Source organism: Monodon monoceros, unplaced genomic scaffold (genome assembly GCF_005190385.1).
Source record: "Monodon monoceros isolate NGI ecotype Baffin Bay Population unplaced genomic scaffold, NGI_Narwhal_1 Super_Scaffold_19, whole genome shotgun sequence".
Classification (NCBI taxonomy): domain Eukaryota; kingdom Metazoa; phylum Chordata; class Mammalia; order Artiodactyla; family Monodontidae; genus Monodon; species Monodon monoceros.
In genome coordinates, this window is record NW_021703775.1 from 30,524,423 (window position 1) to 30,545,153 (window position 20,731).

General features: G+C 42.9%; 1 protein-coding gene across 1 annotated transcript in view; it reads right to left on the minus strand.

Moving 5' to 3' along the window:
• The window catches only part of ANTXR1 (ANTXR cell adhesion molecule 1), a 238,597-nt gene extending 218,414 nt beyond the window's left edge, over window positions 1–20,183 (minus strand). Inside the window, 1 exon segment of the mRNA XM_029231442.1 lies at window positions 19,679–20,183. Within this exon segment, the coding sequence (XP_029087275.1) occupies window positions 19,679–19,830 (152 nt within the window). The 5' untranslated portion in view covers window positions 19,831–20,183.
• Window positions 20,184–20,731: the final 548 nt, after the last annotated feature.

Genomic DNA, 20,731 nt, shown 5'->3' on the forward strand with positions numbered 1-20,731 from the left:
CAACTAAGCAGGACCAGCAATTAGTTCTGGCCCCATGTTCATCTGTATCCCCCCTCCTCACCTCCATCCCACTCCCCTGCTTCTTCCTTGGCCCTTCTCTCCTTCCTCCTAGCCTCCCCTGCACCCTAACTGGCTGGAGCCCGAAACCCAGCCCAGACCTTCAGCCCTTGTCCTCCTATGATTGACTGGGGTCATGGCCAAGCCTCCCTCCTGCTCAAAAAGCTTGACCTCGACGCTTGTCTCCACTCCAATTTCGTCAGATTCCAGTGCAGACCCAAAGCAAGCCACTGAGCACTGTACTTTGAGTAGATGGGCTACCCATCCTGCTCCTGTCTGCATCTGGAGACCCCAGCCCCGCCGTACTGATGCATGAGGAATTTCCCCTTTAGTCCATCTCACTGATGGCTACGACAACAATGACTTTCAAGCTGTGGAATGCAACCTATTAGTGATTTGGGAAATCAGTTTGGTGGGATGTTGCCAACAGTTAATAAAAATGAAATAGAATAGAAACATCAGACATATAGCATACCACAGCAGAAAGTCATGCTACATGAAACGTTTAGTCAACTATGTGTAAGTAATGCACATACACTGTGTTAAGATGTAAACTGTATTTTTCTTGTGAAGGATCAAAAAGATATTAGAGCAAAACATGTACTCCTTTCACCTCCACCAATTTGCCTTTTCTAACGCGCGCCCGTGCACTCACGCACCAGGAAAAGCCTAAAGACATTTTCTCACATCAAGTATTGGTGCTTTTGGTGCAAATTCAACACAAAACTGTTGTTGTTGCTGTTGTTACGAGAACAGAAAACTGGTTAGCTGTCCAAAAGGTATTTCCCATAATTGAAACGCACACCAAGATGTGATAAAGGAGGGCCACCAGTCAAAGCCACCAATGTGGTTGGTGGATGAACACCAGGTGACCATGACAAGACAAGGGATGGTACTGTGGCTGCCAGAAGACTCAGAGGCCCCCTTCACGTGCAGGCCACAAGGACACAATAAGCCCCCCTCAAACACAGAGCCATAGGAGTGAGAGAAGTGGGGGCAGGGCAAGACTGAAAAGATTGAAATTTACTGAGTGTTTAAATTCTTGCACTGGGCTAGGATTTCCCGTTTGGAAGAAAGGTGCCTCCTCTCCTCACTACACCTGCACCGAGCAGGAGGGTCTTTTGAAGATAAGCAAAGCAGCTTCAAGTTATTTCCTCTACACTCGAGTATAGTGAGCATAAGTTTTTTTCTACCCTGAGAACGGTGGCCACTTTAACTCACTCCCCACTGTCATGATTATTAAACTCCCGGGAGCAAAGTATGAAGTGCTGGTTTTCTTACCCACACTCAGGATTAGCTCTTTCTCAAATATCTGTAAGTTTTATAAATGAAGATGAGTTTTCATTATAGCTTTTATTTGAATGTATTTAATAATAGGCCACAGATTTTTTTCATATTTACAATTTATTTGTCTTTCTTTGTTTTAAAATATGGTGGATCAGTTAGGACCAGCGACATAATGCGTAGGATCCAGTGCAAAATGAAAACACAGGGCCTCTTGTTCAAAAATTATTAAGAATTTCAAGATGGCAACAGCAGAGCATTAAACTAAGGGCAGGACCTTTCTAAGTGCGGGTCCCTGGGCGACCATGCAGGTCCCATGCCCATGAAGCTGACCCTGGCATCGTATCCTTTGCCCGTTTTCTATTGGGGTGCAAATGTTTTCTTAGATCAGGGGTCAGCATACTTTTTCTGTACAGGGCCAGATGGTAAATATTTTAGGCTCTGTGGGCCATATGGTCTCTGTGGCCACTACTCAGCTCTGCTGTTGTAGCACAGAAGCAGCCATTGACGGAACATGAACTAAATGACAACACAATTTTATTTAGAAAACCAGGTTGCAGGCCATAGTTTGCTAACCTCTGTCCTAGACAGTCACTTTCTTTCAGTCTTCCTCATGACAAGATAATATAAAAATCTATATTTTTTTTCCTGGTAGCTGAAGCTTTAGTGTACTTTCACTATTCATTTCCTGTTATTTATTGCTGAGAATGTGGACTGGAAAAGTTATGCCCTGGGATATATATGGAGGCATTCTTTGCTACCTAATAAATATTTCATGGGTATTTGAAAGGAAAGTTTATTCTCTGTGGGATATAGGGTTCAAAATATATTTATTAAGTCAATCCCATTAATTATTATTCATATCCTCTATATCCTTTGAACACAAGTATTCAGAGAGATGTCTTTTCAGATTCTACTGAGAAAATAATTTGGTTTTCATCTTCAGCATTCAAAATAAATGTGTTATTTTAATACATTTCCTAAATATAAAAGCACTCTTGCATTCCTAGAATAAGTTTTTACTCTTTTACTGTACTTTTAGTTTTGTTTTAATGATATTTGATTTCAGATTTAAAGTTTTTATTCAAATTTGGTCTGAAGTTTTATACATGTTATCTTTGGTAGATATTGATATCAGATATATGCTAGCTTCCTAAAATAAATTGGGAAACTTCATCTTTTCTATTTTCTGGAGAGTTAAACTTTTTTGAAATTTTCTTTTCCTTGAAGATGTGATAGGACTTGCCATGAAACCAACTTGGTCCAAAACCGAAGGATTCTGCTGGGGAGGTTGGGAGGAGGGGAAAAATCGCAAAGACTGAACATTTCACCTAAAGGAATTTTTAAAAATCACCACATTGGGGCTTCCCTGGTGGCGCAGTGGTTGAGAGTCAGCCTGCCGATGCAGGGGACACGGGTTCGTGCCCCACTCTGGGAGGATCCCACATGCCGCGGAGCGGCTGGGCCCGTGAGCCATGGCCGCTGAGCCTGCGCGTCTGGAGCCTGTGCTCCGCAACGGGAGAGGCCACAGCAGTGACAGGCCCGCGTACCGCAAAAAAAAAAATTTTTTTTTTAATCACCACATTGGACTCTTATCATCACTTTGGTTCAGAATTTAAGGATTTCCAGCCCTCCTACTACCCAGTAGGTAGGCTTGGGAGGAAGAGGAGGAGTTTGGGAGTTCGATATAGTAAATGACAGTTTTGGGGGGATATATATGAATGTAATATGAGAATTTTTTTTCTATCCTGCATTAAAAAATTTACTTTCACTTTCGAGAATCCATTAAATTTTATTTTATTTTATTATTATTATTTTTTTTTGGCGGTACGCGGGCCTCTCACCGTTGTGGCCTCTCCCATTGCGGAGCACAGGCTCCGGACGCACAGGCTCAGCGGCCATGGCTCACGGGCCCAGCCGCTCCGCGGCATGTGGGATCTTCCCGGACCGGGGCACGAACCCGTGTCCCCTGCATTGGCAGGTGGACTCTCAACCACTGCGCCTCCAGGGAAGCCCCATTCTTTAAGTTTTATATTTTGCTGTATAACCTCATTGATAACAGTATTGTGACTTATTAACTTTTCTGGGACCATTACTTCTGTTTCTGGTACACCGTGTCTTTTTCATATCCTTTATTTCTAATACGTTGTCCATTTTGATGTCAATATTTTCAAGTGACATTTTTCAATAAGGGTATGTGGGTGGTATATCTTTTGAATTTTTATGTCTTAGGAAACCTAGTTATGGAATTTAAATATCACATTTCACTCAAGACTTTACTGAGGTTTTTTGAGCATTTAATGTTGTAGACTAAAAAAAAAAAAAAAAAAGTCTAATGCCACTCTGAGTTTTGGTTTTTTATTTTGTGGGAGATGAGATGCCTATTATTTTCCTTTTTGGAAGAATGTAGACATTTCTGTGTACTCTTATATTTTAAATTTTTATTTGAGATTGTGTACATTTGGATCCTTTAAACATATTAATTAGGCTGAGTATTTGGTAAGTCCTCTAGATCTGAAGACTTCACTCTTTCTTCAGCTCAGGAAAATGAACTTTTATTATTGCATCTCTTATGTTCTCTTTTCCTAGAATTTATATTTATATATATGTTCCTAGCCTATATATGTATATATGTTCCTAGCCTTTGTATTACTTATCTCTTGTCTCATAATTTTAATCTCTGTATTCTTTCTGCTGGAGTTCTGGAAAAAGTTTCTTAAACTGTCTTCTGATGAGCTGAATTTACTTCTGCAGTATTCAGTGTGGTGGTTATTGTTTCCAATGAACTTGAATATTCAGAAACAGCATATTTTCTCTCCAAAAGTTTCTTATTTTCAGCTGTTCCTTTCTCATGACAGACTGCTCTTATTTGTTGATGTAATATCTCAAAATTTACTGAAAATACTAATGAGACATATATTTGTTTAAATGGCTTTGATGGTCATTGCAACTTCTTTTATATAATCACTATTCTATTTTAAAGCTTTTTTTAAGCCTTGATTCACTCATTGGGTAATTTCTTGAAGAAAATTATCCCTACTCCCCTTTTTAGAAGAATCCATATGTATTTGAAAACGTCTTTCTATTTTCTTCACATGTAAGTGCCATATTGACAGGTGTCACACTTTAGATCATAACTTTATCCATCAAAGTTCTCCACCATTTAATGTTGCAGAACCTTTGTAGGTAACCTGTATCTTCTCCCCTTCATAAAATTCTTCTTTTGTGTTTGAAATTAAAAATTTTCACCAGGAAATGTTTAAGTATTCATCTCTTTTAATTAATTTTGATTATTACTTGATAAGCCTATTCAATCTACATTTTCAGGCTTTTGTTTTTCAATCAGGAAAGTTCTCTTCAATCAAATCTCTGAATGTTTCTCCTGGACTATGTTTTTAGCAACCCAAATTATCTGATATATTGGATATCTATTTTTATTTTTGTATATTTTTTTATTTTTTTAAATTAATTAGTTTATTTATTATTTGCGGTACGCGGGCCTCTCACTGTTGTGGCCTCTCCCGTCGCGGAGCACAGGCTCCGGACACGCAGGCTCAGCGGCCATGGCTCACGGGCCCAGCCGCTCTGCGGCACGTGGGATCTTCCCGGACCGGGGCGCGAACCCGTGTCCCCTGCATCGGCAGGCGGACTCTCAACCACTGGGCCACCAGGGAAGCCCTGGATATCTATTTTTGTCATTCATTATTTATCATCTTCTCTCTCATCACTTTTGTATAACTCATTTCCTATTCAAAGTATGAGGATTTCTCAAACACGCCTTCATCCTTTATTTTCTTCATTGTCAGTTCTGCTCTTTACTGCTTCTGAGGTGACTTTATAACTTTACACTTTCCCATATAGTTTATATTTCTTTAACTGTTCTAGATCCCTTTTCTTCTCTTTTCATATTTTATCACCTGTTTCACAAATTTATTATTTAACTTTACTGAAATCATAACACATATGGTACTAAAACTGACCTCTTTTGCTGTTGAAAATTCTTCCCATAAACACGTTCTTCCACCTCAGGAATTTTGTTTTCACCACTTATTTTCAGTTGGTAAAATCTTGTAGGCCCTATTTTCATCTTTCAATATGGGAAGGTGTAACTGGATCTCCTATTTGCTTCCCCAATACTACATAAATATATATGTATATATGGCATTGTCTTCGCACTTATAAACTTCTCTAAGAACTTAATCTGGGGGAAGGGAGTTGATCTTAAAGGCTAAAGTAAGCTTATGTTATTGTTTCATCAATTAGGGGAGAGCAGGGAATGGAATAACTCCTCATCACTTCTCACAAAGGAACCTAATCCTTGCAAGGTTTGTGGGTTTGTTTTGGACACGGTTACGCCAATTCCAGCTTGCCATATGTCGGGTTTTTTGGCCTGGTGTCTACTCCAAGTTCACACTGTGCTCATTCCTGATCCCTGCTGCATCCACATAATCAAAGACAGAACTCTGCCATTTCCCTGGAAGCCCAGATCTACGGGAAGGATTCAGCAATGCTGGACAGAATCACTGTCACGAAGATGCCTGGTGTTCACGCACTCTCTCTTTAGTGGCTTGGTTTCCCCTTCGACTGTCCAGCGCAGCTGCCTCTGTGTGATGCCGATGCACAAGGGCAGCAGGGCTCTACGGAGATGCCTCTCATCCCCCTTATGTCCCACTCTTGACTTCAAACTCACTTCCAGATTTGGGATTGTTCTTGGGGTTCCTCCATAATATTCTTCTACATGATTTTTTAACTTGGCAACAGAGTTGAAAGTAGACCCCAGCTGACCTCCTTCAAACTCAACCCATCTGCTTTGTTTCTAGTGTAATTTCTGACAAGTGTACTGCATGTCAGTGTTGCTGTCCTCAGTGGTTGGACCTGATGCAGGCTTACCCCAGATGCCTCCTTAAGACTTTCTCTTTTGGGGGATGGGGCAGTTTTAGATGATGTTGGTAGAGGCAGTGAGAAGCTAACTGTCCATGCCCAGCTTCTTTCTCAGAAGTCATCAACAAACTTTCTTTCCTTTCTCATCTCAGAGTAAGCCCTGCAGCTCATTAAATCTTAATTTCTGCATTTATGGTGCCCTGAAACAGCACTTCCAAAAGTCACCAGTGCCTTTATTTCTGCTAAAGCATAGGACCTTTCTCAGTTCTTTCTTGCTGGGTGTATTTGTAGTATATGCATAAATACAACAGAGAATATGTATTGGTTCAGCAAAATGGTTTTTACTGCCTGGTAGGTCCTTTAGGATCGATAAAGATTAGTAATTACACCACGACATGTATTGAGTACTTGCTAAGCAGCAGGCATTGTGCTGAGCACTTTACATTCATTGCCATTTAATAATAATAGCTAGCACTTAATGAGCCCTTCTTACGTGTGCATAGGGCTCAGCTCCGAGAACAACCACCCTATGTGATAATACTATTAGCTCCCTTGTCACAGGTGAGGAAACTGAGTTCACAAAGAGATTAAGTGACTTGCTTAAGGACACACAGCTAGTAAGTGGTAAGGTTGGGATTCAAATTCTAACCCTAGAGTCTATGCTCTTAGTCTAAACATTACTATCCTACGTCTCTTTCCTGGTGTTTAAACCTGTGCTCTTAACACGTGAGCAACACTGCCTCCCCATGGACGGGTCAGGAAAGACACAATTCCAATTCATAGCGTTAAATGTTTCGTTAGGGAGAAGTACTGGAGAAGTTCCACAAACTGTTATGGAAATTTGGGAGTGGGGATGCCAGGGACAGCTTAAAATCGGGGTACCTGAATGGAATCAGGAGTCCCCAACTGGTTGCCCATTTTAATGGGATAAGGTGTACAAGGGGATTCACCCATTTCGCTTTCAACCCTCTCCTCTTGTTCCTTTGATAGTGTCTTTTATGACGGTCAATAATCAGGATGACCATATAATTTAAAATCCAAACTGAAACACTTTCAAGAGTAAACTAGGAAGCCACTAATAATTACATTGGGGGACTTCCCTTGTGGTCCAGTGGTAAAGAATACACCTTCCAATGCAGGGGACTGGGTTCGATCCCTGGTCAGGGAACTAAGATCCCACATGCCATGGAGCAACTAAGCCTGTGCGCCACAACTACAGAGCTCGTGGGCCACAACTAGAGAGTCCGCGTGCCACAAACTACAGAGACCATGCGCCCTGGAGCCTGCGTGCCACAACTAGAGAGAAGCCTACGCGCCACAACGAAAGATCCCACATGCCTCAACGAAGATCCCGTGTGCCGCAACTAAGACCCGATGTAGCCAAAAATAAAAAATAAATCTCAAAAATAATAATTATATTGGGACAAGCACGATCCAGGAATGTACTGGGCCATTCATTTATTTATGGTTAGCTTATGGCTGTCCAATGGTATCTTGTATTTCCTTTCACCTAATATTCCTTATTATTGTGACTGGTGTATAGTTACAGTTAGGGTAATTCATTTTTCTCTTCTTTGTTATATAATTTCCATAAACCTGGTATTTGCATTATCTTTTATGTAAGGAATGATGACTATACTTCTGAACATAATCTTTTGCCAAAAGGTATTGGGAAGGCCCTGTTCTAGGTGGTTCCTACGGGAATGAACTGTATATGGTTGAGCAGCAGGGTTTGAGGAAAAGAAGATAAGGCCCTTGAATGAGACCTCAGAGGACACACACTAAGGGTTTTCTTCTCCATCTTTTGATAATGGACCTCTCTGCTGCTTGTCATGTGATATGAGTTGTTATGGGGTTGAGGGATCCTGAACAAGGAATGGATTTTGAATAAAGATGAGATGTAAAGAGATGACTGTTCTTAATTTTTTGTGCCACAGGGAGACCACAACTAGTGAGGGGAGGGGACCAAGTGCCGGTCACCATCTCAAAGGATAAGAGGGCATCACCTATATAAAGATGGAAATGGTGTTAAAGGGCATTACAGCTAAAGGCAAGAAAGAGCATGGGTTAGTTCAGGGAACTGCACAGCACGTTTTGCTGGACATTGCAAGGGTGTGGGATGTGGTAGGAGATGAAGCTAAGGGAAACACATAGTGGCCGGAGCAATAGGCTCTTGGATACCTCGCTAAGGAGTATACATTTTATACTGAAAGAACTTTGGAAGTGTTCAGAGGTTGAAGGGTTGGGGGAGATGATGTCAAGATTAAAATCTGTGTTCTAAAAAGATCAATTTGGTACCAGTGTCGAGAGTATAGGATAGGCGGAAAGGTAAAAAAAAAAAAAAAAAAAAGGAGGTAAAGAGACCAATGTAGAGAACGTTTCAGCGAACTGTGTGGCAAATGGCCTGAACTAAGGTAATGGCAGAGATGTGGGAGCAGATACTGTCAGGCCTTAGAGTATGAGAAAGACTCTCAGATCTTTGACTTTGGCGATGCTGTTTACCAAGACTAGGAATAGAGATGGATTTTAGGGGAAAAACATCTAGTTGGTCACCCCTCCACTGAAATTCTCTCTCTCCTTGCCTCATTGGTAAGGGTTCTTTGCTGTTTCTCCTCCGACTGTCTGGTAACTTCTCTCGGCTCTGGTTAGTGGAGTTTCTTCTTTGGCCCAGACATTCCTGTTGGCAATTCCTCTAGATTGGACCCTGGCCATTTTCTTCATTAAACTCCACCTCTTCCTGACATTTTTAAATCCTGATGTTATCTTGATATTATCCCCATATTATTTATTATCCCTCCATACTTTCAACTACCACCCTTGGGCTAACAACACTCAAGTCTTTATTTTCGGTTCCCAGGGTATAAATCCAACTGCCTACTCGACACCTTCACCCAAATGTCCCACATGTTCAGACTCAGTTCGTCCACACCAAACTCCTTTTTCCTTCTGAAACCTACTCCTTCCCCTCGCAACTCTTTCCTCTCCCATTCACTCACAGCCAACGGTTCAAGTCCTGAGGCTCCACCCTACAAAGGTACTCAATTCCTTTTGTTCTTTTTTCCCCAATCCTCTGACATAATCTCATAACCTACTGCTGATATGAAAAAACCCACTCTTTCCAGATTCTTTTCCTGTCCCTCTCTCTGTCATGTTTACATCACGAAGAGGATGTGTCACTTTGCTTTCTTGTATGGCCCCTTTGTCATCAATTTTTTTTTTTTTTTTTACTTTGTCACCTGTCAAAATCCTGCTCAACATTCAAGGTCTGGATCCAAAGTTACCTTCTCTAGGAAGTCTCCTAAGCCTCTCTTATCTCAACCAAAATTCATTATTTCACCAAGTCTGTTTTCCTAGCCCTTTGCTTCTTCTACTAGACTGTGAAATCCTTGAGAGCCAGGGACATGTCATAGGCATTTTGTAATAAGATAAATTTAGCAAAGTTTGATAAATACTGAATTGAATTGATGTATTCCTTACCCTAGCCAGGCAGTCCTGCTTATAATCTAAGGAGGTGTCTTTTGTTAGAGGACCACATCCTTTTTCCCTAGGGGTAACTACCACCATTACCACCACCACCACACCATCAATACCACCATCAATATCACCACCTTCACCATCACCATCACCACTACCATCACACCATCAATACCACCACCATCACCATCAGCTCTATCGTAGTCATCACTGCCACCATCAATAACACCATCACCATCACCACTACCGTCACACCATCAATACCACCACCATCACCATCATCACTACCATCACCACCACCAGTACTGTCACCACCACAACCACCATCGTCATCAACATCTTGGGCACTCACATACCAAATGCTTCATTAAAGCTTTTAATCTAATATTATTTAATCTTTAGGACACTTCTGCAAGGCAGAAATTTTAATGCCTGTTTTATTAATGAGAAGACTGAGGTTCGGAAAGGCTAAATAATTTGCTCAAGGTTGTACAGCTTGGTGAAAGGTTGAGCTGGTATCTGAAGCCAGAGATGCCTGATTCCAAAGTCAGCTCCCCCTGTGCTTGAGCTCAGTTCATTCCCATGAGGCACTGGGTCACATTTCATGCCAGGAGTCTTGAAAGAAAGGAAACAAAGGACTGTCCTAGCAAACACCATGGCCTCCGTGTGTTTGCACGCACGGCAGGACCTGCCAACAAAAGAGGGCAAAGCATGGCCTATCTGTGACCTTGGCTCTTCCTCTCCATATCATGTTGGGCTTCCCCTACCACCATCTAAAATAAGAACTCTGCTTGGCATCCAGTTCTCAGGCATCTACTGCCTCAGCTACATCCTCATGATAGAGGAACAAGGCCATCATTATGGGACAGCTTTTCTTGTCTTCCTGTTCACTTTCATGATTTATTGTGGGAGGGACAGACGCACATCACAAACACCTGGGAAGCTTTTCCAAAATATACACGCCTGCCCCAGGCCCCTGAGGATCTGATCTGGCCCCTGGTTGAGAGCCACTTGTTTAGCACATTCACTTCCAAGGTCCGCAGTTCTCACTGGCCCTCTTATCATTGAAGACTCCCTCGTTCTTCCTCCAGACAAATGTTCTTCCTGCTCAGATGTAGTCCTACCATGCTTGGAATTGGCTTCACTGGCATGCCTTGATCTACTCTGCTTTCTTTCAGTCAGGGGTTCTCAACCAGGATGGTACCATCTCACAGGAAGGCATTTAGAGATAAATGTAGAGGTATTTATTTCTTGGATATCACAACAACTAGGAAGACTAGTGGCATTTACAAAAGAAGGATCAGAAATGCTAAGCATCCTACAGTCCCTCACGGTGAAAAACTGTCCCACTGAAAATGGCAAGTGACACCCCTACTTAGAAAGACGTTTGGCTGGAACCCAGATACTCTTGATTCAAGGTCTGAATTAGCTTCTGCAATGAACAGCATCCTCTCGGCCTGGCTGCTGCTGTGTTCCAGGGGCTGCTCTCCACTCACCGTCTTTCAAATTCCCTCACAGTCCACAAACTATGGGCAAAGGGATTCTTAGCTTTCAAATATATTTGTGTAATACTTAGCTATCAAGGAAGCATGTCTCATCTTCATTTCTGTTTCCATTTAATCTAATTTAATCCCCTGCCCACGGCACTGAATGTTTCATCTAAAGAATGGGAGCAATGGGAAAGGGAGGAAAAAAAGCAAGGGGCCATCGCTGCCTCATGGGTGCGTTTGAGCTGTCATGTCTGATCATAATTCCAGGTTGATGAATCCATCTAAAACGTGGCTCAACGCTGACTCTGTACCAGAAGTCTTACCTCTTTATCCTCTCCCAGGGACTACTCCTTTCTTGCTTACTCAGGCAAAAGCAGTGTGTAATTAAAGGTTTGTAGTAGAGGCTTTTAATGCCCACCCATATCTGGCTTTCCTCTCCTTTTAGATACACAGGAGGATGACTTTTTTTTTTAATTAATTAATTTATTTTTGGCTGTGTTGGGTCTTCGTTGCCGCACACGGGCTTTCTCTAGTTGCGGTGAGCGGGGGCTACTCTTCGTTGCGGTGCACGGGCTTCTCATCACGGTGGCTTCTCTTGCTGCGGAGCACGGGCTCTAGGCAGGCGGGCTTCAGTAGTTGTGGCTCGTGGGCTCTAGAGCGCAGGCTCATTAGTTGTGGCACATGGACTTAGTTGCTCTGCGGCATGTGGGATATTCCTGGACCAGGGATTGAACCAGTGTCCCCTGCATTGGCAGGCGGATTCTTTACCACTGCGCCACCAGGGAAGTCCCAGGATGATGTTTTATCACCCTCTTTAGGGTGAAGCCACGTGACCAGTTCTGACTGATGGCTTGTGAGTGGAAGGATACATGTCATTTCACAACTCTGCAGAGTTGAATTTCCCTTTTCCATCAGATCCAGTCTGAACAAGCTATTAATTTATTGGCAGTGCTCCAGCTGGAGACTCTCCAGCGTTTCCTTCCTTTGCAGCCGTGATGGCGGAAGCTGGTGTTAAGGAATCTCCACCAGCCTAGCCCTCAGATGACTACCCTGAGCAGAGCCCCTGTTGACCCCCACCAGACGTGGAGCAGAGGCAGAGATCACAAAGGTTTATACCTTTGTTGTTTTGTGTCACTGACAGTTGGGGGATTGTTTGTTACCATGGCATAACCTAACCTACCCTGATTGATTCAATGTTCTCTTACATGTTTAGATTCTTTTCATCTTGCGCATAGATCATGAGTCAGAGAGGCCGAGTTCACCACTTACACTGACATTGGCTAACCTTGTTAAACCTGTTTCCTCATGTGTCAAACGGTGATCATGACTGTGCTGGCCTTACGGGGTTGCGAAGGAGATAACTAAATGGGATCATACAGGCGAAGTGCTTATGCAGTGCATGGCAAGGGCTCAGAAAACCTTATTATTTCTTCTCCTTATTGATCTAAAATTGACTTTACCTGCCCCCCTGTCCCAAATCCTCACTGGAGCCTTTAGCTTTGACTGCCTGGAGTCCTTCTAATATATTTCTACATAAAAAGCAAATAGTCTGGGACAGCTTCCTGCTTCTCTTCCATTCCTTACAGCACCCAGAATAGGACATTGTTTGCAATAGGCATTGTCATCTATGATTTTAATGGAGCACACACTTGTGACTGGAATTGAGAACATATTTACGCCAAATGAATGAAAGACTCAGCTCTTCCAAATGGAAGAAATCTAGTTACTATTTTCAGTACAAACCTGGCATGTCTGGGAAACATGTTAGGAAATATCCAAGTACCCACTTTGTCTTTTGTTGCCCAGTAATCACTGGGAGAGGTGAAATCTAGGCTCTTGGCCACACATCAAAAATTAGACACACATTCTAAATTAGCATAAAGCAAATCCTATTTGCACTTATGTGACAGCCAAGTCTCGCTAAGGGGTGGCAGAGTTTGTTCCTGGACCACTGGGAGTCCTTCAGCATTGAAGATAGTGGCAGGTTATTTTAGGACAGGTGCCTTCCTCCAGCACTCCAGGATTCTATTCTCAGCTTAACACTGAGTTTTACCAGGTCTCCACAGCTAAGGAAACTAGAATTACTTGGCTGACTCAGACAGAAACACAAAACAAAAAAAAGAGTTTTGTCTTATTTATTTTTATTTTGAACCATAAGCCAAACCTTCCAATTTGCAGGCAGTTCTACTAACTATTACCTGACCTGATAAGTCCTCTCCAAATCTGGAACTTAGTCGGAGGAACACTGAAAACCAGCCATAGAATTCATCTCAATACAAAAAAAAGACATTCCTGGCTCCTGAAAAACTTTTTTTCCCTGATGCCTCTTAGAATTATTATTGTAGCATTTTCAAGGTACCTTCTAATGGACTCTGTTTTCCTTACTGAGAGTCAAGTTTGCATTTTTGTTACTGGAAGACTTCTTCCAAAGCATTTCTGAAAAAAGCTACGTCTTTGTGTTTTAACACACCTACAGAGATGAATTTCCCTTTTCCATCAGACTCAATTTGAACAAATTATTAATTCATTGGATCTTTCAGTGCATTATAATCAGATGTCCTCAGAGTCCTATCCATCAGTTAAGCCCCAGACCTCTGAACCATCTCTGTGGGCTGCATAGGGTCGGAGTCCCTGATACTTTCAATCAACTATAGCTGATTTAACAGCAGAGCAGTAGCTCCTCAATTAAGTAACCTTAACCGCCTTATATACCATCATTTCCTGAAACTCTGATGCAGGGGGTTTTAATTCCTGGAATCTACCCAGGCGTATTGCCATGTGTTTCTCATTATGACCCAACTGCCCAGGGCAGTGATGAGTGGAAAGAGCTGGGCTGAGAGTCAGCAGCAGACATCGTCCCAGCTCTGTCATTATCTAATCCTAGGTCCTTCCGCGGGTCACTTAATCCGGTATGTTGACAAAGATTGAACAGTATTCTCATCTGTAAATTAGAGACAGTAGCACTTGCCCTAGCGACCAAGCAAGGTTGTCTATGGGACATTTGTGAGATGGTGTAAGTGCTGGGAGACTTTAGTTTCGACTCTAAAGATTTCTTTTGAAAGTTAATATTTGGGAACCCAGAAGGTGGTGAGGTTCCCAGTCTAACGTTATAAAAATCTGCTTAATGACCATGTCCCTGGAGTATAACACATAGGAGTGGCCCTACAGATCATCACCACATGTGACCATCCAATTGTGGATGCTGGGGTGGGTCTGGGTGAATGGCAAGACAGGGTCCCCTTGTATGGGGAAAAGAGAAAGAGAAAATTGGTGTTGAACAAAAAGGAAGTCATGGAGGAAGGAGCTGGGGGGTCTAATGGGGAAGCAACACACGGTAAGCCTGTAGAGGGCCCCTGCAGATGGAAGGATTTATTGGGTGACAGGCTGTGGCTTTGGGAAGTCCTAGAAATCAACTATTCAGGGCTTACTGCCATCCTCCAGCACACCATCTCCTCCACTCCTGCCCCATCCCACCATTCTATTTTTGAAGTCTGTAGGGCACACATGAATACAGGCAGCACTTCCCCAGACTCACGATGGAGAATCCACTTTTTCCATTTAGGTGACTAATAGCTCTCCATAAAATAGACCAATGTGTGATACATAAATATCTAGTGTAATAACAGAAGAGCCTTGCAAGAGGGGAAAGGTACATCCATGTCTGGCGGTTGGTCAACTGGGTGCATTAATCTTAGAGGACCCCCTGGAAGACTTAAGAAGGCCAGCTGCTCCTTGACTGTTTTCCTCTGGACAGAGCCCTTCTAAATCTGACTTTTCAAATCCCTGATTGAATTCCCAGCAGTCTACTTTTCCTGACTGTAACCAGAAAAGCATGCTCGAATGAACATGAAATTCCATCATATAAAGCCTTGTGAAGCCCAGTCCGCCAGCCCCGTCGCCAAAGCCACTAATAATGCCCTATTGTGTTGCTGTGGTAGTCTAGGTTATCATTATGAAGTCTTTGCTTCTGGTTGAGAAAACATGACGTTCCATTAAATGTATAATCTGGGTTTCTTCCAGGCCAGAGACACATCCTGCTTAAAGCTGAAATAAGCTGAGATTTAATGTCACAGAAAAGAAGAGAACCATTCGCTGGGAAAAAAGGGAGTTGAGGGGTTGGGAGAAGAATGGTGAATTCAGTGCCTTGTGAGCCGTTGGTTTCAGCCTGTAGACAGTGTGTTGATGGCCAGAGGACCTTAGAAGCCCAAGGAAAAAACGCATCAGAATTCTTTCCCTTTGCACGCTGCGACAGTTGGGTGCTGGACAGCACTGTTTGGGGAGATTCTTTCTAGGACGGAAGACCATGTCTTTAGGGACCAGCCAGGGGACTGTTTGCTGTCACTGCCTTTTGGTCCATCCCCCAGCTCTGGGCTCCACAATCCCATAAATTAGCCTGACTCGAGATGGCAAGCTGGAGGTACACATGCTTAACACACCAAGCTCTAGCAAGTTTCTCATTCAGCACAAAAATGTCCCTCTCTTCAAGCAATAGGACAACCAAAGGAAGCCAGAGGAGTCCACCTCCATGTAAAGGTAGGTACTTGTAAAGGTCTCCCCACCATTTTTTTCCTGGAACATTTTTGGGTCCCCAACATATTGCCAAGGATCCTATGGTGCATTTAGAAATGTACTCCAGGATTAAACATGAAAGAGGCAGCATCCTCTATCATCATGAGGGACTTGGGGCTCAGCAGGCTGGTTAGACAGCCTCCTAACACTTGAAGTGAGTTTTTAAAAACTCAGGACAGGACTTCCCTGGTGGTGCAGTGGTTAAGAACCCACCTGCCAATGTAGGGGACATGGGTTCGAGCCCTGGTCCAGGAAGATCCCACATGCCGAGGAGCAGCTAAGCCCGTGCGCCACAACTACTGAGCCTGCGCTCTAGAGCCCGCGAGCCACAACTACTGAAGCCCATGTGCCACAACTACTGAAGCTCATGTGCCTCAACTACTGAAGCCCGTGCACCTAGAAGCCAGTGCTCTGCAACAAGAGAAGCCCCCGCAATGAGAAGCCTGCCCACCGCAACCAAGAGTAGCCCCTGCTCTCAGCAGCTAGAGAAAACCCTCATGCAGCAGCAAAGACCCAATGCAGCCAAAAATTAAATAAATGAATAAATAAATAAATTTTAAAAACTCAGGATAACTTATTTTGGTTGAATATAAAAGTAATATATGTTCTTTGCAGAAAAATGTGAAGATTCAGAAAAGTGTAAAAAAAGAATTTAAAAATCCTACTTTCTACAGACAAATACTATTACATATTGGGTAAATAGAGACATATACATGTGTGTGTTTATATTTTTAGAAAGGTAGAATCACAATGTATAATGTCTGGTAACTGTATTTTCACCTAAGAGTATATTATGAGCATTAAGTATTTCTCCTAAAAATATCTTACAGGGCTTCCCTGGTGGCGCAGTGGTCGAGAGTCCGCCTGCCGATGCAGGGGACACGGGTTCGTGCCCCGGTCCGGGAAGATCCCACATGCCGCGGAGCGGCTGGGCCCGTGAGCCATGGCCGCTGAGCCTGTGCGTCCGGAGCCTGCGCTCCGCAACGGGAGAGGCCACAATAGTGGGAGGCCCGCGTACCGCAAAAATAAATAAATAAATAAATAATAAAAATATCTTACAAGCATGCATAACATGCGTACTCAATATCATGTGTGTATCATGTCTTATTAAATCCTCTGTTCTTAGACATTTAGGTAATTTTCAGCTTTATTATCACAAACAGCACTGCCATGAACATACACATAGGCACTTCTTTCTGTCTTGGATTTTTCCTTTGATACAGGTTGCCAAATTATCTTCTTGTCTGTGCTATCCAATACAGTAGCCACATGTGGCTATTTAAATTTAAATTAATTAAACTTAAATAAAATAGAAAGTTCCTTTCTTCAGTCCCACTAGGAACAATTCAGGCGTCAATAGCCACATAGGACTAGTGGCTACCATACTGGAAAGCACAGATAGAGAACATTCCATCAACACAGAAAGTTCTACTGGACAGCACAAGTCTAGAAAGACCAAACAAATTTATATTTTCGTTAGTAAGATATGACAATGGCCCTCCCTCCCACAAGTTGGACAATACTGAATATTATAATTCTTTAAAAATCTCTGCCAACTTAATAAAAATTACATCTTGTTTGATTTTTCCATTTATTTGATTACTAGGGAAGTTGAACTTTTTTGTTTATTGACTTTCATTTTTGTGTGTGAATTATTTATATAGTAAGCCTGTTTTCTATTGGGATGATCTTTTTAAAACTGCTTATTATATATTAAGGTTACTCTACAGAGGTGTATTTATGTTGCAAAAGTTTTTGTAACTTGTTATCTTTTATTTATGGCATTTTTCGTTTATAGACATAAGATTTTAATATATTTAAATCTTTTTGTAGTTTTCTTTATTGTTTCTACTCTGTTTTTAAAGCTCTAAATCTAAGATTACAGTAATACTCATCTACATTTTCTTCTAATTCTTTCAACACTTCCTTTTAAAAATGAAATGTTTAACATTTAAATTTTCAAACCTCTTGGAATTTATTTTTGTGTGTGGGGTAAAGTATAAATCTAACCTTTTTCTTTTCCCATGTTACCAACCATTTGTTCAAAAACCATTTTTAAAAATAATGAATTCGTTCTCCACTGATTTGAACTTCCACTAAACGGAAGTACATGCCCTTGGATCTATTTCTAGATTTTCTATTATGTATACCTATTCTTTGACCTTTACCATCCTGTTCTTTAATTAATTTGCCTCACAATACATTTTAATATTTGGAGGTATAAGTATTTCTTCATTATTCTTTTCCCAAAATGTTTTAGCTCTTATTACCTGTTTTTTTTTCCCCCTCTAAGATAAACCTAGAATCATTTTGCTAAATTCCTCTCACCACCAAAATAAGTTTTTTCAGAGCTCTGATTTTAAAGTTTAATTCATTTTATAAATTAATTTGGAAAGAGTTGATATCTCTACAGTGTGGAATTATTCCATTCAGAGACATGGTGATTCTGTCCTTTTTTTCAAATCTGCCTCTATGTTCTTCTGAACTGGCTTTCTTTTCTTTTTTTTTTTTCTTTTTTCTTTTTCTTTTTTTTTAAAAGAACAATGATAGGCATCACTGACTGTTTTCAGACACAGTCTCTGAATCTGTGAGCTGGTGCTCCCAGGCTCTAGAAGTAACAAAAGACATTCCATTTCTTAGCATTGAAGTATATTTTCAGTATCCACCTTCTCATAAATCTCCAAGAAAGAGATCTCCCTTTTCATCCAAAGAATCTGGAGTTCAAAACAGCCTTTACGGAAAAATTCAAACTCCAGGGGCAACTGCAAAGCACATTTGGTGTCTAGCTGGCCAGCTTATTTTGCAGGACTCTTTTTCCAACTCGCAAATACTTTCCAGTCTGTGAAATTAATCTCCCCACCACTGTAACAGCAAGCGCCCGTCCTGGCAGTGGGGAGCACACCAGTGTTAGCACGGATCTCCTCTGAGGGGCTTTTTATTGTTAAAGCTGCTTTTTAGTAGATAGCATGAAACTTCCTTGAATGACTGTGGCTTGGCAAATCTAAGGGGGATTGGTCAGAGTTCAGCTCTCCCTTGAGCAGTCCTGAAGCCTCATCCATTTTCGCAAGGAAACCAGGGCTCCTCCACCACCCTGGTAGCCCACGAGTCAAATCGCCAAGAACTTGAATTCGCCTACATCAGGGTTTCTCAAGCCGAGAGGGAGGAGGAATATACCCGCAGGGGACTTTTGGCAACTTCTAGAGACATTTTTGCTTGTCACCGTGGAGAGACGGTGGAGGCAGCGCGGGATGGGGGGCAGGGGTGCAGGGGAGATTCTGGAGGGGGGTAGTACCGGCATCTAGTGGGTAGAGGCCAGGGATGCTCAACACCCTGCAAGGCACAGGACGTCCCCACGACAAAGAACTCCCCAGCCTCAAACTCAATGGTGCCGGGGTGGAGAAATCCGCCTTGTATTTTCACTAACTTCCCAGTCAGCCTACATTCTATCATTAGGAACAAAGATAAAGCAATATGTAGGACAGTTTTTAAACAAGAGACGATTGACTTTTAAAAGCCCACGCCTCTTACTTTACACATGCCTGAAAGTTCTGCCTCTCGTAAGCAAGCTTTTCTCACCAAGGTTTCTAAAGCAAATGGAAAGGGTTCACGGAAAAGTAGTAGGTCAACAGTATCCTTACATTTCCATCCTCAGACTCACGCGCCTCGGTCAAGAGAAAGCAAGGCAGAAAAGAATTTGTCCCGAGAACAAGCAGCGACGCCTGCCCCGCCGGCTCGGGCAGCGGCGAGGGAGGGGGAGGCGCGCCCCGTCCACAAAGGCGCAGCGCTGGGGGCACCGCCGCCTCCCGCGGCCCCTCTTGGTCCCTGGAGATGCGTGCCTGTCCCAAATCCACAATGCCAAGGAGCCTAGCCCGGGGAGAAAGCATCACCAGCTTAAACTAGAGTGGAAAACTCAGGGCACTTACTTGTCCAAAATGAAGTACAGGTCAAATCCCCCGTAGCAGGCTGGACCCCCTTCCTCCCTGCGTCCCCCTTGCCCGGCGCAGATGAGCACAAAAGTGGCCAAAGAGAGACACTTGAAGCCAATGCCCAGGGCTTTCTGCTCCACGGTGGCCATGACCTGCAGCCCAGGGAGAGGGTAGGGTCCTCTCCTTCCCACGCTCCTCGAACTCGCCAGGACCCTCAAGGGCGCGCCATCCGAGGGGCTCTCCTCTCGGGCCTTTTATTCCCCCTCGCTCTCCCGAAACTCCCCGGAAGCAATTGTCTGGAGGAGTTCAAGTTTTTCCTTCTGGTTTCCGCTAAGATTCTTTTTCTAGGTTTCAGGTTTCAAGAATCCCAACGCTGTAGTCCGCTTTTTTAAAGGGGTTGTTTTTGACTCGGGCCGGCAGGCCGCTCCGGAGGCAGCGCTGAGGTTTTGCAATTGAAGCAGTTCCGTGCTGATGGTTCTTTGTCCCAGATTTTAAATATTATGGGGTGGGTTTTCAAATTGTTCTTGATTGGGGGAGTGCTTTGCCTTTTCTCCCTCCTCTCTACCCACCCCCCTTTCTTATTTTGATGCGGGAAGAAAGTTCAAAGGGTGCCACCTTGTGGCCAAGGACGGCAAAGCACTCTTCCGCGTTCAAGGGAGCGTGGGTGTGCCCGTTTTCTTATTCCTTCCGTTTTCTCACGCATCTTCCCTTTCATTCTGCATTACCTCTTCCCCATTTCTACTTCTTTCTCACTCGCTAGCCTTTTTATCCTTGCTCTTTCCTTTCCTGTCCTACGTCCACTAATAAGGTCACTGTAAACGTTTGATGAGAACTTACTCCAAGCACTATGGCTCCGACCCCAGGCTGGGACCTTTGCAAACAAGACACTGGGCAAATGAGCAGAGAAGAACGGGCCTTTGTGATCTGAATCATCCAAGTGACCTTACTATACACTTAGCGCAGATCATAAAAGAGACTGTTGGGATGCGGTCATGTGGCTGAAAGCAAAAACAGTCCCACACAGAAAGCTGTTCCTGCCTGGAACAGCTG